The 17297-nt window shown below is 45.0% G+C and overlaps 1 protein-coding gene across 1 annotated transcript in view; it reads left to right on the plus strand.

Moving 5' to 3' along the window:
• Sh3bgrl2 (SH3 domain binding glutamate rich protein like 2) overlaps positions 1-13188 on the plus strand; it is a 59816-nt gene extending 46628 nt beyond the window's left edge. The window contains exons 3-4 of the mRNA XM_028875483.2: positions 7507-7587; positions 11634-13188. Coding sequence (XP_028731316.1) covers positions 7507-7587; positions 11634-11645 — 93 coding nt within the window. The 3' untranslated portion in view covers positions 11646-13188. The remainder of the gene's footprint in view (positions 1-7506; positions 7588-11633) is intronic.
• The last annotated feature ends 4109 nt before the right edge of the window (positions 13189-17297 follow it).

Genomic DNA, 17297 nt, shown 5'->3' on the forward strand with positions numbered 1-17297 from the left:
ATTTAAAATCTTGTTGTATTCCGGCACCATCTGTGTGAAAGACCAGTTATCTCATCGAGGAGAGTGTTCTTCATCAGCTGCTGGGCTGCAAGCGTTCTGACGTGGCACCCTTCCACATTTAGCGGGGCACAGTGGGGGGAAGGGGCATGGGATTCCATTCTCACTGTCACCTGCCGCTCAGCAGCCAGCATTGGCATTCTTTGCAGCTGTCTCTCTTCTAACCGTAGTTTTTATTCTGCTGTCTATAAATGTTTAATCTCCCATTTTCACCTCACTGAGATGTTTGCCTCAAATCTGTACAGGGGTGAGTCCCCGGTACATGGCTGCCATGGAGATGATGAAGCGTGCTGCGAATGCTGAGCCATCATCCCGGAAGTCCGAGGCCACCCTTGCTTGCTGCGGTTGTCTGAACTGCTTTCTGTTTACATTATTCTTCTGAGCCATCTAAAGGCCGACAACAAGGGCACATTAATGTCAGTGTTGGGAGATCAAAGCCTGGTCCTGACAGGATGGGGAGCGGAAGTTCCTTCCGTGTCCCGCCGTCCTTTGCATGCTTGCTCCAGGCCTGAGCCCAGATGCCACCTCGTCACGAAGCTTTGCCTCCGTGTTTTCTGCCCTGCTCTTCTGTAGGTCTCAGATCGGGATGTATGTGTCTTTTCCTCGGAAAGACAGAGGGAGGTTGGCTTTCTTGTGGTTTCTCATTCCCTCTCTGCTTTGAGACATAAATAGACATTTGCACAGCGCGCTGCCCAAGGTTGTTACGTGCTCTTCTGTAGCTGTAACTGCTGCATAAATGTGGCTTATATTGATGTAATTCTGGAAATACTGTTTGCGAAGCTGTTTAGCAGTGTGAACAGCCACAGGGAAGGACATGTAATCCTGTCTTACTAACTCCCCTCAGCTTAAGGAGAATGGTGCAGATGTCAGCATCAAGGGAGTCTCCTCATAAAGCTGAACACTCACTCACTCCCACCCACACTCCTTTAACAAAGATCTAAGGAATGCACTTTTTCTTATATTTCTTCTTATTTGCTTAGACTTCTGTCTAAAAAATATTCCGATGTTGTTGGGGTTTTGTTTGCTTTAACTTTCATTCATGATTTCATTGGCCACAGATTTAAAATTATATCCTGCCAAGACAGGTGGCTTCATTTCCTGTGTCCCCTGCTCTGGTTGGAGAACTAGTGTGTGCTGCAGCCCATTCTTACGTTGGCCTACCTCTCTGGGAGACGTTGAGGTTTCTGTTTGTTTGTTTGTTTTCTTTCTTGTCTTCTGAGGTGTTCATGTCTGCTAGACTAGGGTCTTTAGGTTGCTTTACTTCTGTCTCTGCAAGACATTGCATTTTTTTGTTTGTTTGGTCCTGAGTTCTGGAATCTGCTGCCTGGGAGCCTTGTGCTCAGCAGTTGGTAGACGTTTCCGTGGGAACACCAGTCCGCCTCCTTTGGGGAAGTTTTCATTTTCTTTGACTGTTTTCATTCTTTTCTTGTCCACCTGCAGGATTTAGTTTTATTAGTTCAGCGTTGTTACCTTTTTTTCCCCAAAACTGTTCATCGCAGCTCTTGATCTTGATGCCAGACCATGCATGCAAGTGGCATTCTTGAGTTTATTGTCTAGGTCACTAGCTGAATGGCTTTTTCCCCCCAGCTCTACATCATTCTGTTTCTACATTTTTTTTTTTTATTTAGCAGTCGGATTTAATTTCTAAGAGCCCCTTTGCTGTTTTCTTTCCCCTTTAAAAATAATGTCTTGTTCTTGTTTATGGATACAGCACGTTTAATCCTGTCAAGAATATTGATTCTAAGTACGTGGTAGGAAGGTTCTCTTCTGTGACCTGTACCTTCCCAGCATTGCTTCTGGACGCTGGTTTCTGACTTTCTGTTAGGAGCTGAGTGACCCCTGCCCTCCCACCACTCACACAGGCTTGTTGCTTGGGTAGGAGGGCCCAGGAGACTGTGTAGAGAGAGGGTTGGACCCTCTGGACTGCCAACCAAAGAGAGAACTACTGAGGAATGAAGGCCAGTGTTGGCCTTCCACGATAAGCCTTTGTGTCTCTCTGTGTCTACGTGTCCAGAGTGGCCCCTGGCCTTCTGTAGCCTTGGTAGGAACTGCAGCAGGTGGGAGTCAGCGCTTCTCCGAGGATCCCGGCTTTAGCAGCCCCGGGATGGACAGACTGCCTCAGCCTTTGCAAAGACACCTCTTGCTGTTTGGTCTTTGCCGTCACCTCCTCCCCCCAGCACTGTGCTCATCTGTTCTTTGGGGGTTAGTTTTCCCCCAGTGTTTTCTCTACCAGTCCAGTGGTGTTGGCTGTATGGTCTAGGTGTTGAATAAATTTTAGTGCTGGTTTATGCCTTCCTAAGCATAACTCTGTCACATTGTTCCTACCCCGTCTCATTTCAGGTGGCATCCAAACAAGACAGGAGGTGACACACATGTCCGCACTGTGTCCTGAACCAATCTGGTCAGAAATGTTAAACACGATTTCAGAACTGGGCATCCTTAGTGTCTGGCATCAGAATTGCTGAGCGGAGCTGTTTTGAGATAGCTGTGCTTTACCTCTCCAGCCTGCCAGGATTGGATCTGCCAGCTCTCTTTTTCTTTCTACATCAAGGTTTCATGAAATAGAATATAGCATTAACAGCCCTTAGCCTGAAAATCTAGAAATTGTGCTCAGAGGCTACCCTCAGGCTCAGAGAAAATGAAGCAGGCGTCGCTGTCTGTCTAAAAAGCAGCAGCAGCTCCAGTCACCTTCAAAATGTCTTCCGTTTGGATAACCCAGCTTTTCCTTTGACCTGTGGAGGCTGTTTGCTGCCTCCGTTTCCTCGTCCATACACTGTGTTCCCAGCAGCCTTCTGTCTGACCCTGCCCTTGGCTGAGTCAGGGGAGGCCACACAGCCTCTCAGAGTGGCCGCTGTGGGCTTTCCTAACTGCTCTCCTGGGGAACACTGAAAAGGCGGAGAACTTGGAGATCTTTGTCTCCACTGGCTGCTTAGTCCATAACAATCGAATGAGAGCAGGCAGGCAATGTCTGTGCTGGGCTTTGTGGAAGAATGAGGCTGTTGTTTACCTGCTGCAGATTCTATCACGGTCTATAAATGTCTCCAACATTGTGTTCACTTGAACGCAAACACAAGTATAGGCAAACAGAAGTATAGGCAAACACAAGTATAGGCAAACAGAAGTATGGGCAAACAGAAGTATAGGCAATGGCAATTTTTTTCCTCGCCCCCTGCATTTCTTAGAATTTCTCCATGGCTCTTTAGCTTTGTTCTTCTTAGAGGCGTTTAGAAGAGCATCCCTCGGTGGGTGAGAAGTGTCGGATGATGCGTGGTCTGTGAAGCCCAGACTTTCTTCCATAGCTGCTGCCGTTACAAGTGATGGCTTTCCTTCCATCCTTTATCTTAGCTGTAATGAAGACGTACCAGCTGTTGAAACCCGGCACTTCAACCTTGAACGTGATTTCTGCATTTGTGTCCTTTGCAGAGTCGGTGTGAACTGATCTTTATAGCCTGAAGTCACAGAGCAGATTTTTTTCTGCAGTGTGCAGTGCAGTCGGCAGACATGTATTTACAGACCGCAGCTTAAAAGAGTGCCTTCAACTGTGGGAAATTAAGGGAGTCTGTTGTAGAAGCCTTGTGTGAATTTGTAAACCATCATACTTTCCACCTTTGGGAGGAATTCTGATACATACACACACACACACACACACACACACACACACACACACGAAAAGTTTGACGAATGAAGCATATTTGATAAGAAAGCATTAATTATTTTTCTCTTATTGGAACACATTATGGCCTCAGATCATATATAAGAAGCTATATTTTAAGAGGAAATGATTTTTTTAAATCTACAACTGTGTTACTCTTAAATGATTTCATATCATATAGCTTAACTCTGAATGGAATATTAAAAGGCTCTAGACTTTAAATTTTCAATAATTCACTTTGTCCGAATAGGACCAAAACATTTATTTTTGCATACTTTGGATACGGCAGGACTCTCAAAAGCCTTTGAATGCCAAAAAGCCAATGTTTGCATAGTTTGAAACTGGTAAGATGCTAACACGTGACATGCCAGTCAATAATTAACAACACAGTTGATCTACCCGCTTGACAGAGGTTTTATTGGTAAATCAAAATGTGTCTGGCTAGCCAGATACTGACTTTAAGAATGACTTTCTGGGCTGGCTGGTGGCATGTCTAGAAAGCCTGGTGACCGTGCAGGCCTGACCACCAGAGTGTGGTCCCTGGAAGCTGGCTCCACAGAACTGTCCTCTTTCTGACTTTCTCCAGGTGTCCTGGCATGGCCACACCTCCTCCACGTCCACACATATCATACACAGAATAATAACAGAGTTTTCAAATGGCTGTAAATGATTCTGCTTTTATACTTAATTACTGACTTTGGTATCTGTCACCTTCTTTGGGGGTTAATTATCTTAGGGACAATTTCTAAGTTCTTAATGAGTCTAAGTCAGCAGTTTTCCAGCCCGAAGCCCTCTGGCCTTAGCTCTAGGGCATTGAGCTGAAAGTTGATTAAATAAAAATAATGTTTATCATTTTTGTAAAGAAATACAGTTTAGGAGAATTTTTTTTCTTTTTATAAATTAGAAAAATTATCCCAGGATTTCTAAATATCTGACATTTGCAAATACCTTTGTTAGTGACTAAAACTTGTAAGAATAGCTTCATTTCAATGTGAATGCATGGGTTATTGATACTGTTGTATGTATTTTCTGCCTGTATATATATTTTAGGTGTTACTTAACAATTGTGTGCAAGTTTGTTTTACATTAAAATTTGTGACTTGGGGGATAATGACGATTTTTGAGGTTTACAAATATTTCCTGATGTGTAGATATTGAATCTCGTTGTAAGTCCCTTTACTATTTTACATAGTTTCAGGGTTATCACTAGACTCCTTTGAAAGCGGAAAGGAGGAAAGGCCAGCTCTCCCAGTAGTCATCTGTGACCACAGCAGTGCCCAGGGAGTGCCTGGCCGCTGACACAGCTTCCGTCCACTTCCCGCAGCTCCAGGGGTCTGTAGTTCAGTGACTTCAGTAGCTCGTGACACAAGGCAGACAGCTGGGAAGTGTAAAGGGCCAGCCAAGTTTGTGAACCTGACATGCATGTGTGTAAGACGTACAGTGCTCATGTGTGTAAGACGCGCACATGAACTTTCTCTGTGGTCATTTAAATAAGACATGTGGGGCTCATGTGTATAAGATGTACAGTGCTCCTGTGTGTGTGTGTGTGTGTGTGTGTGTGTGTGTGTGTGTGTGTGTGTGTGTAAGAAATGCAGTGTGTGTGAGACATGCAGGGCTCATGTGTGAGACATTCAGGGCTCATTTATAAGACGTGCAGGGCTCATGTGTGTAAGACGCGCAGGGCTGGTGTGTGTAAGACGCGCAGGGCTCTGTTGTTTTCTTGTCAGTGGCTGAAACAGGGCTCCTTGGTTAGGGAGCACAATGCTCATGTCAGACATGCGGTGCTCATTAGAGTGGAGCCACTCTCTGAGAGGTGCATGTCGGTTCCTGAAGACCAGGAACCGGGGTTTGCTTGTTTGCCGAGCAGCTTGTTGCAAGAACCTGGAGTGTCGCAGAGATCAGAGCTGGAAGTGAATTCCATTAGGGGAGATGCTCTTGGAAAAGAACGTAGCCAGGGCAGAGGCAGAGCGTGGTGGAGAAAGGGTCAGATACACTGGATTTCCTCCAGTGGGTGCCTGGCGGGATGGGTGGAATCCGGCTGTAATGCAGCCCTCACCCTCCAGCCTGCATGCAGGTTGTCTGCATTGTCAGAGGGATGCACACTGGACAGGGGTATTAAGCCTGGATCAGTGCAGCGGCGTTCAGCTTTCGGTCAAAAGTTTTGCAGCAGAGACTGTGGCCATGTTCTACTTCCTGGGTGTTTTGCCTGTGCTGTACGTCAGACTTAGACCTATGTGTGGCGTCGTTTGGCTCACAATTCCCAGATGAGCAACTTTTTAATAAAGTGTGTAATGTCTTGCAGCCTTTGGTCCCTCCTCAAGATCTGCTTCAGTCAGGGGTCTTATGTTTCTCAAACAGCGTGTTCAGCTCAACTCCAGTTTTCCCCCAGTATTCCCATCAAGTTAAAGCCAGGAGTCACTCTAGTCCCTGATTCTCTCCATCTGTCCATCCAATCCAAAACCAACTATCAGTTTCTGCTTTCGGGATGTGTCTCCTGCCTGTGTCCCTGTCCACCGCCTCTACCCTGGTCCTGGCGGGGACCCTGGCTGGCCTGAATTACTAGGTACCCTCCTAACTTTCTCTCTGGTTTTCTCAGTGCTCCCCTTGTCTGAGACATTCTCCACATGCCTACTGAGTGTTGTCACAGAAGAAGTGAGATCATTCTGTTCCCTGTTTCAAACCCTTTGTACTTAAGGTGAAATTACACAAAACCCAGGGTACATGGTGCCAGGTGCCCTGACAACTCTCTGCTTTCCCATGCCGCCCTTGCCTTCAGTGTCCTTGTCCCCAGCCATTTACATGGCCAACTCTGTTTCTCTGCGACACTTCTGTTTAACGTGCTGAGCCTCTCCTTTCCGACAGACATGGTACTCCTTGGTTTGGTCCGTAAGTGACAGAAGGAATGGCTACTGTAAACCTGAGGCCAGGATGACGACAGGGTAGCATCAGAGTGGCTTTTAAGGCCATGAGACTTGCTGATAGGGGCAGCTGAACATGCTGTCCACAGAGCCAGATATGATCATTCACACATGTTAAATCAAATGGGGCTTTATGAGAACTAGACATCTCATTTAGATTTCAGATATATTTAAAATAGATAGTAACGTTGGCTCAGCTGGACAAGAGTTCATTACACTCAGTGACCAGCATGCATGCGCCCATGCCCCGTTTCCCCCTGGGCTGGTACTGTTCCTAGTAAAGAGCATGTGAAGTTCAAGGGCGGTGCAGCAGGCAGATGCCAGCTGTCCCACTTGGGCACTGCACTGCCCGTCCACAGGAAACTTCAAAAGCAGAACAGAAGCCTTTGCATTCTAACTAACTGACACCTGCAGACCCCTGTGACTTCCCTCTTGACCAGTGGTGTTTGTTTGTTGGATTTTTGTTTTGTTTTAAAGTCTTGGATAGCAAAGTCTCAAGCATGGCATTGGGAGGTGGCTTTCCGTATTAGCCTCTACAGTGTAATCGAAGGTCAAAGCCAGTCCATATAGATAAATTCTAATTTGACACTTGTAGAAAAAGGAATGTGATTGCTCCTTTGTTTCTGCTGCTGAATTTAATGCTGTCCTAGTTATAGATTAAAAAAGACTTGTTATATCAGTGTTCTCACTCAAGGGTGTGCCCTTTCAACTTTAGCATGTTGAACCCACTCGGAGCATATAGATAGGTCTTCCTTGGCCTTGACAAAGCAACAGTACATTGCTTCCTCACTTCCACGTAGGACGTTTTGAAAGCATCAACCATAAAGATACTTGTTTGCTGTTGCTCACTGGTTTTATTTTCTCTTCTTCTTTTTCTAGGACTATGACAGTTTTTTTGAATCAAAAGAGAGCAACACAGTCTTCTCCTTCTTGGGCCTGAAGCCTCGGCCAGCGTCCACGGTAGGTTAATCTTCTGTACACAAGGCAGGCTAACGCTCTGTACTCCTGCTCTGGCGTCCACGGTAACGAACCCTCTGTTCTCTCGCTTCAGGGTTTAGCCTGCTGGAGGGGACCTTGGGGGTGGGTGAGAGGGGTGCATAGCTACTTGTAGCTGGAGAATTTTTCTCCAGCTCCCACCAAGTCCCACCAGTTCCGGAGCCCACTTATAAAATAAACACACAGACTCTTACATTATTTAAACTACTTGGCCATTAGCTCAGGCCTATCATTGTCTAGCCCTTACTCTTATATTTAGCCCATTTTTATTAATCTATACTTTGCCACATGGCTCGTGGCTTACTGGTACCCTACATCTTCCTTGTCCTGGTGGCGGCTCCAGGCAGTATCCCCTTCTCCTTCCTGTTCCCTCAATTCTCCTCTCTGTTAGTCCCGCCTATACTTCCTGTCTGGCTACTGGCCAATCAGTATTTATTTATACAGAGCGATATCCACAGCAGCTGCTCTCCTCAAGTTCAGTCTCTCAAGTAAATATAGACTGCAGTGTTAAACACAACATTTTAATTCCTTTAAACTCAAATTTTTCACTTCTTTAAATCAGAATATTAGTTTACTTTTAATTTATACCTCTGTTCTTGGAAGAAGAATTTAAGGTAGCAAAATAGGTAGCTAGTTTCTATTTAAATTACACATTCACATTGCATTTTTTCCTGTGTCTGGATCTAACATTTGTAATTCGTTTGGTCCCAGATTGAAAATATTTGAAAAGCATTACATCTGTACTGAACATGTACAGCTTTCTCTTGTCTTTATTGCTGTTGGTTGGTTGGTTGGTTGGTTTTTGAGACAGGGTCTTTCTATGTCTGACTGTCATGGAACTCATTATAGAGATCAGACTAGCCTTAAACTCATGGAGATCCTCCTGCCTCTGCCTCCCAAGCACTGGGCCTTCCTGTCCTTATTTGTTAGATAATACAGCCTAAGACCTGTTGGCGTAGATGTCCATTGTTCAAAGCATCTCCAGGAGGGCGGATTGCATGGGTGAACTGCAGGTGCTGTGTACTGGAGAGACTGGAGAATCCTGGGGTTCCATCGGGGGTGTGAGACAAACCCCCCACAGATGCCAAGGAGAGGCAGTTTTATGAAACAGCAGAAGCAAAGCCACATTTGAAGGCATCTCCAGAATGAAACAAAAAGAGATCCTGTGTGCGGTTCCTAAACCTAATATTTTCAAAGCCTCTTTGTTGAGTCATATGCCTTTTGGAAAACATGAAGAACCTATTTGTCTTGTGCTAAGACTTAGAAATAATGGGTATTTCCGCAACCATGTAAAGCACTTTTAAAGATTTACTTTAAAAAAAATGATACTTGCCAAATAAGTTAATAGTTTGGTTACTTCATTTAAAAACACTGGTTTTGTGATTAGAAAAGTAATTTAGACTTATTTTTTTTATTGGAAAGGTATAAATATATATATAAACTAGACTATTAAAATCACTACCCAGAATTGACCGCATTGACACTTTTCCATTTTTCCTTACAATCTTTATCTACATAGTAATTGAGGCTTGGCTGCAGCTCAGTTGAGCTAAATTCCAAAGTGTCTATTTTTAACACAGCTGAACCTGCAGTGCATTACGGAAACTTTGTAAGTAAGGGGTCCTTTGAGGCTGCCTGGGATAGGCCAATCTCCAGAGTACCTGTGGGAGGCAGGCAGAGGCCTTCCATAATAGCACTCCTCCAGCAGCACCTGGGAGCAGAGCTACTGTGAAAAGGCTTTGTTTCAGCATCCGCAAGCCTGCAGATGGGTCGTGGGTGGTTCCTGTGCACGGGCTTTTAACAGAGGCTCTCCCACACAGAAAGTATTTACAGGTTCCGAACACCATTTTTAGACAAGTCAGACACGGGAATGTTTGTTAGGAACATTAGGTTATTTGTATAAAATATTTCACCCAAAGATACTAAATAATCCAGATTTAACTTCAGAGAACGGGGTGGGGGTAGGGGGAAGCCTGGGGCAAGGATTACCTGATGGGAGTGGGAACCCAGTAGGCACCATTGTCTGTGTGGAAACCTCATAGAAAATGCTCTGTGCATGCCGTCTTGTTCTCATGTTCTCCAAAGGTACAGACTCCTTAGAGATTTAGCAGGCTCTTGTTTTTTGGTTGGTTGGTTGGTTGGTTTTTTGTCTCATCTCGTCTCATCTGTCTCATCTGTCTCATCTCGTCTCTCCTCTCCTCTCGTCTCTCCTCCTTTCTCCTCCCCTCCCCTCCCCTCCTCTCTTCTCTTTCCTTTAAACAGTGAGGCTGGGGCTGTAGGTCAGTCACTGCAGGCTTGCTTAGCACGCATGATGTCCTGGGTTTCATTCCCAGCACCGACGAAGCTGAGCATAATGCAAAACCCCAACCCTAACCCTGCAGAGGTGAAGGGGGCGGGATCGGAAATTCAAGGTCATCCTCAGTTCTACAGCGAGGTCCTGGCCAAACTGATGAAGCTGAGAATAGTGCAACATCCCTTTAACCCTAACCCTGCAGAGGTGGAGGGGGCGGGGATCAGAAATTTAAGGTCATTTTCAGTTCTACAGCAAGGTCCTGGCCAGACTGGGCCAATTGAGACCCTAGTTCAAAACAACAGTAACAGAATCCCATGGTGTATTCTTCTTGGCATTTGTAAAGAAAGTTGTGGTCTTCACAGAGTCCATTCTCACATGGTGATCCATGTGATATTTAGTCTTAGTTCCATTGAACATGTCCCTCAAAAGGCAGAAAGGGCCTGGAAACATTTCCTAGACAGGAGCCCTTGGGACAGAGTACACAACTCTGGCAGAGTACCTGTGCCTCTCGGGCCCTTGAACCATCAGAGCCTCAGGGCACAGCAATACACATAGTTCCTCTTCATCTGAGAGGAGTGGGGTGCAAGAACTAGTAATCACGCCCCTCTTTTTAGTTGTTTACTTTTCACAGTGGTTATCATTCATTAGAAAGTCTGCAGTCGAGGGCTTGGACAAAATGGCCTAGATGTGATACAGCAGAAGTGACCCTGTCCTCTCTCCCACCACCTGCAGCAGGCACACATAAAAGACGAAGCCAGGAAGCACAGAAGCCCTGTCAGCATCTGTAATTGCCCCCCACAGTAGGTAGGAGTGTGTGTTGATGGCCCGCAGGCTCTGGCTGGGCTACTCTCCAAAGTGGACAGAGTGGGGGAAGGACAGGCATCACTAAATGGGGACCTAAGAGCCACACTGGCTCAGGACACATTGTTTTTCTTGCAGAGGACCTTTTAAAGTAAAAGGTAAATGGATTGCTAGCATGTAAAATTAAGGTCTTCCACTTCCATCAAAGCTGGGAGAGATGGAAGTTCCAGGAAGGGAAACAGAGTGACAGGACTCAGCAGTGATTGGCCTCCATGGTGTCTCCCTGACTAAGGAAAGGGGGCCATTCACCAGTAGATTTCAGGTAAAATGCCACAGTTTGTTATTCTCATAGACTCCAAGCAGATCCTGTTATGGAAATTTCTGCATCCAGGTCCCCACCACTAGGGGCAATTTTCAGAGTGTGTAACAACCGATGGCACTGCACTCTCTCTGGCCGTCTCTGGATCAAATTACAGTGGCTTCTTGGTGGCACTTGTTTAATTGGAGGACAGACAGAACGGTGCTTGGACAATTGGGATAGTGGTCTTTATGAATGACCATTTTGGTGGCCATTTTGATGATGCCGTCCACCCAGGATCACCCTTAACCAGCACCTCTTTGTGCCCCTGAGAGGTCACAGCCACCTGCTGTGTGCTAGTAACATGGCAGTGTTCAGAGGAAGGAGGCTCAGTGGCTGCTGAAAACTGAGGCTTTTCCTTTCACGTTTGCAGGTTGGATGGGTATGATTGAAATCGGGGTTCTGGCTTAAAAGTCAGGACTTGCTCCTATCAGCCACAGAGGGTGACTCATGGCCTCCCCATCTCTGTTCCTGACATAAAAACAAACAAACAAAAAAAAAAAATTTCTGGTCAATGCAGCATGATAACTGTGCCTTTCTCCTTCTTCTGTTTAATAGGCTGAACCTTAGAGATGAAGAGTAGAAGGTGATGGAGTTGCATTTTGGAGCACCCCGGTACTCGACACATACCTGCTTACCTGATGCATCACTGTGACAAAGCCACATGCACAATCGGCCACTTCGCTTGACCCGGAGAAGGGGTTTTTGGAGGACCTGGGAATAATGGGGACTGCATGATTGTTCTAAGCTAATCAGGGCTCTGGTGGTGGATTGTCTTGTTTTCTCGTTTGCTTGTGGTTGCCTCGCTCACAGACAGGAAGTACTGTCTGTCCCCTGTTGTAGTCTGCGTCCTTAATGACTGGCGGATAACTGGGCAGCCCCATGGGGAGAAAACGTCGGATCTGCCCTCAGTCTTCCTGGACACCAGTATTGCAGAAGTCCACTCCTCTTTACGCTGCCTGCATCACATCCTTGCCACCAGCTTGCCAGGACGGTGAAAAGTCTTTGAATCAGAGAGAAGAAAGACAATGCTGGCTGTTGACAGAGGACACTGAGGGTTCTGACTGCGGAATCACAAATGTCCCTTCTCTGGTACTTTGTAATAACGCCTGCGGGGGACGTTGGATGCTCTCGACTCCTTTCTGTAGTGGAAACCTATATGGCACCCCTGTAAACTCTCCAGGCTCCTACAGGTGCTTCCGGAACCACCATTGCAATATCACACTGTCACAACCAAGTCACGGGACAGAAAAGGATTTCTGAGGAACATGTCTCCTTCTTTGTCTCTTGCAAGGGGAAGTTTCACTCTATGCATAAGACCGCTTGAGAGATGTATTTTAAGAAGTGCACTACGTACATAGGAAGTTAATAGAAAGTTTGCTCTGTCTGTATGCAAAGGCATCTTCAGCTCTTGTAGTTTACTTACATATGCACATATATTTTTTAAATACAGCTCCCCTGAGTAACAGCTGCTTGTTCTATTTTGTGAAGGGATTATATTTTTGGAGAAAGGAAATGCTCGACTAGATATATTTTGTGAACTGTTGATGAAGTGTATAGAAGGCACCAGTACTGCTGGGGCTGGGTCTAATGGTAGAATGAATACTTGCATAGCACACTCAGGCTGCTGCGCCCAGCTCCAGTACCATGGAAAGGAAAAACACACCACTGGCTAGTGTGATTTCCCGTGTTACTTACCATTGTCTCTTTATTCTCTTTGTTCCTATTCAGACCAGTTCCCAGCCTCAGACATTTCAGAGTAACACAGACAGGCATTCTTGCCTGATGTATGAGTACAAGTGAGATTTCAGAGCAGCATAAACAAGAAAGGAGCTGTCTAGAGAGTAGTCCTGAACCCTTCTTAAGAAGCAAAGTCCCTGCTCTTTGCGTGGACACTGGTGAACACTGAACAGTCCTCAAACACAGGGCTAGCCTTGACTAGGATAAACTCGGGGCTGTCTGGACTCTCCACCTCCCCTAGCAGCATGCCGCAGGACCTTCCACTCTGATTCTGAGAAGGGAATGTTTGAGAAATTGACAGAGCAAACTAGCAGCCCTCTCTGCCTCCCCCACCACGAGCTTTGATAAATGTTGACTGTTCTGTGACATTTTTTTGAAAGCTGAAGTTGAGATCTCAGCCTGAGATTTGCAGTCCTATTACTCAGCTTTCTTCATGAATGGACCAGATGCTTGATGTACAATTTTCCCTCCAGGGAAAGCTTGTCAAGTTGTGGATATTACTGGCTAGCTGGGCTTAAACAAGGTCCAGGACAAATTCCATTTGATAAATCCCAGGGACTTCCCAGGGTTTTGTTTGTTTGTTTTTGTTTTTTTTTTCTTTTTCTTTTTCTTCTAAATGGATATTGTGCTTGAGTTTGTGAGTCTGCTGACAAGACACATCTCTACTTAAAATAGAGCAATCTTAAAAATTATCTCATGAAATCAGCCCAGCTTAATCTTGCCAATGAGTGCCAAGAACCAGTTTGGCAAAATGAAGTCTTAGCATGTTTTGAATTGTAGGAACAACATCATACTTGTGAGACAGAAAAGATACCAAGATTTGTCATACAACTTTTTGGTTGGTCATACTGTACCAATATGACCATGTTAAACACACTGAATAGATGGTATGCTTAGAATTACTATCACAGTTGCATGTCATTTTCTTGCTGTGATTCTTTTGCGGGCACACTGGAGAGTCAGCAGAGGAAACGTGATGAGCGGTAGTTCCTTCTTTTAGTGGCTGGAAGCCCAGGATATGGAGTTGACCGTAGTTCCCAGGCAATGGTGTGTGTAGAACATACTAGGTCTGTACTTAAATGCCTACCAGTCTGACTGATGGACTGACTTTTCTCCTTCCTTCTTCCTTTCCCTCTTTCTATTGGCTGTTGCTCAGGACGGAGTCTTGCTATGTAGACCTGGAACCTAGTCCTTCTGTCTCCCAAGTGCTAAGATTGCATACTTAGCTGAAATAGTGTTCTTCTTATTCTCTTTAATTGGCTGCCATAGATTTGGTCACCATCTTCAGAGCCTAGGAAAGAAGTACAGGCATGGCTGTAATGCCAGCCCTTCCAAGGCGGTTGACTTCCTGGTGGGACCAAGGAAACGGGCTGCTGACGACCGAATGGTGCCATTTTAACCTTAGGTGAATGTGGAACGCCATACTGCTAGGTGTCTGCAGACCAGAAGAACATTTAGTTCAGGAAATTCTTTGCCAAATCCTGGGGGTTTATTAAAATCTAAGAGGAGAAAAAGAAGACATTTTGCCCTTAGTTGCTAATGTATTCTAGTTTTGCTTTGTTTTATAAAGTTAACCCAACATTTACATTTTTATATTGTGTGAATTTAGCCATCTAAATGTTTTTCTTTTGTTATTGAAAGGTACCAAAGGCTTTTATGTTTTGTTTGGTTTGTTTGATTTTACTGTGGGCTTTGTTTTTTCTAGGAATACTTTGATACAGGTTTGTCCCCGAGTGTCTGGGTCTGCTTCAGTCTGTGTAATCGTTTTGATTTCAGTTTGTTTGTAACTGTCTCTCAAGGCATTGGCGAAATCTCAGACTTTATATTCTTCATTAAAGGAGAATAAATTCCAGAAAACATGGCATTCCAAAACTGGAGTTGTTTCTTACCTAGTCTCACTCCTTTTCCAACTTGTAGTCTGGAGTTGGCTGGATCCTTTCGGCTTCTCCAGGAAGCTGTATCTGCTGCCGTCCATGAAAGGGTTAGACTGGTACAAACACAGAGCTCATGCGCCACTCACTTGAGAAGGATGCATGTGGTTCTGCCCGGGCACGCCGGGAGGCACAGACCCCAGCCCACCCCCCACACAGCCCATTGCTGAGGTGGGACTTCCTCAGCCACTGGTGTGTTCTGTGGTCTCCCAGGCACACTGAATCCACTCTAGTGGTTTGTCCCATACCGGTTGCAGAAAACACCAGAGGTGGCCATGTCTTCCCTCACTTGGGCCTCCTTTGAGCCACATTTGGAAGCAAAAGAAGGTGGGGGCGGGCTGAGGCCGGAACTCACCAAGAAACAATTTCGGAACTTAAACACCAGGACAGATGGAGAGTGGAGGAGGGGTCGGTCCAAGGCGACAAGCTCTAAGCCGGCAGAAATGTGTCTAGTCATGAAACCAAATCAGCAAATAGCCCTGTCTGTGTGTGACCCAGATTCCAAAGGGAGGGTTTCCCAGTTCTAGACACAGGCGAGATTAGCATGGCTGTCTGTTCTGCCAGCACGTATTAAGCCCTCACAATGTGATGGGCCCTGGCTGAGCAGCACAGGACGGTGAGGAGAGCAAAAGAAAGCGGCAGGCCGATACAGCAGCAGTCAGTGGCAGGCCGGGTAAGTGGTCAGGATTCCAGGCGACAGCGTGTCATAGGAATGTTACCGTTTTTTCCCTTAGTAAAACCATCCTGACTTTTTAGATTGAACTACATGCGACCGTACACACGTCTACTGAAGTATAAAGAGTAATACTAATAACCCCTGTTTGCCTGCTGCCTGCCTTGACTGCCTTTTCCCCTAGGCACCCCGTGTGCCCCTCCCTGACCTTCTCTTTCTCCCCCTTGAATAAAGGGGGCCTCACCCTGTATTTGTGTGATCGAAGCCTTTCTACCCTTCAAAGTTTGGTCTCCATGTATGTATCCATAAGGAATAATAAACAGAACTAAACTGGATACAGGGTTTTTGTTTCTTCTTTTAATGTCCATTGCAATGGGAACTTTTCATTGTTAAAAAACATTCCAGTAGATGAATATATAATCCTTTTTTCTCCAGTTGCTGACCATTGAACGTTGCTGTGAGCATTCTTTCCTTTAACTTCTGGCGCACTTACACAAGAGTGGATGATCTACACCTTATGTAGAATTGCTGGCTGGATATGAAGAGCACACACACACACACACACACACACACACACACACACACACACACACACACCAGTCTTAAGGACGGACTTAGATGGCTTTCTCCAGCTATAGTACCAGTTACAAAAATGCTAACATTTTTAGGACTACTGATACTAACCAATCTGTATGATTGTTAGTCAAATTTGTGCTAAGTGTGTAGTTAAAAATGGATTTGGCTTTTCAAAAAATGTTTATTATGGGATTCCTATGTCAAACTTCTCAACTATTTGGATATGTTTTTAGTTACTAAATGTTCTGTTTGTATTGTTGGGGATTGAACCCAGGACCTTGCACATGCTAAGTAAACATTCTGCCACTGAGACATACCTCTAGGCCACAAGTTAGCTCTTAAAGTGAAGAGAAACCAGGAATAAACAGTCTTCTGAAGCTATTTCCAGAAATGTGAAATGCACACAAATGTTTATTCTGTTTTCAGGAAATAAAGGCACTGATCCACCACATCCAACCACTGATCCAACAGGCCACATGAGGCACTGAGCCCTTGAAATGAGCCCACCTGGGTTTGTGACATGGTTTGAAATAAAAATATTTCAGGTTTTATACTTAGTGTGAACATTTAAATGGCCCCATGAATAATTTTTGTATTGGTTACACATTAAAATGATAGTCTGAATGTATTAAATTGAGTATTAAGATGATCACTTGCACCCTTAAGTGTGGCCAGTGAGATATTTTACATTACATATGTGGTCTTCATTGTTCTCCTATACAACACAGCTTTACATCACTCTTTGTGCTTGAATTTACAATAGAGATATTTTTAGGTCTTGGTAAAATTCTTCATTTATAATACCGAAAGAAAATGCGAACATCTTTGGGAACATAATTTTCTGATACAAAATGACTTTTTCTCATTCTGCCTTTTGCCCCCATAGCTCGAAGCATTTTTGTAGTGAAGGAAGAGTCAATTCTTCAATTCTGGCCACCAACAGTGCCACAGGTTGGCAGAAAGCTCCACATCTCTGTCCAGACTCCCCCACCCCCACCCTGCTTCATCTTACAGAACTCCTGTCTGGAGTTGCCCTGTGTCTGAACTAGGTCATGGTGGCATTTTGTATTTTCTGTTTTCAAAGGGGGATGTAATGACTCACAGATGCCAGCTATTATCTGCAAGCCTGTGGTAAATGTTCCTAGGACTAGCCCCCAGTTCCTCAGTTGTCTGCAAAGCTCACTAAATATATGGACAGTCTGCCTTTTGGATATTTCTTTCTGATCATATTGCCAAAGATTAAAACAAACTGCCCAGGGTTTTAAAGTACCTCTTGGAATACTAATTTTGAGGTAAACCTAC

Source organism: Peromyscus leucopus, chromosome 7, assembly GCF_004664715.2.
Source record: "Peromyscus leucopus breed LL Stock chromosome 7, UCI_PerLeu_2.1, whole genome shotgun sequence".
Taxonomy (NCBI): domain Eukaryota; kingdom Metazoa; phylum Chordata; class Mammalia; order Rodentia; family Cricetidae; genus Peromyscus; species Peromyscus leucopus.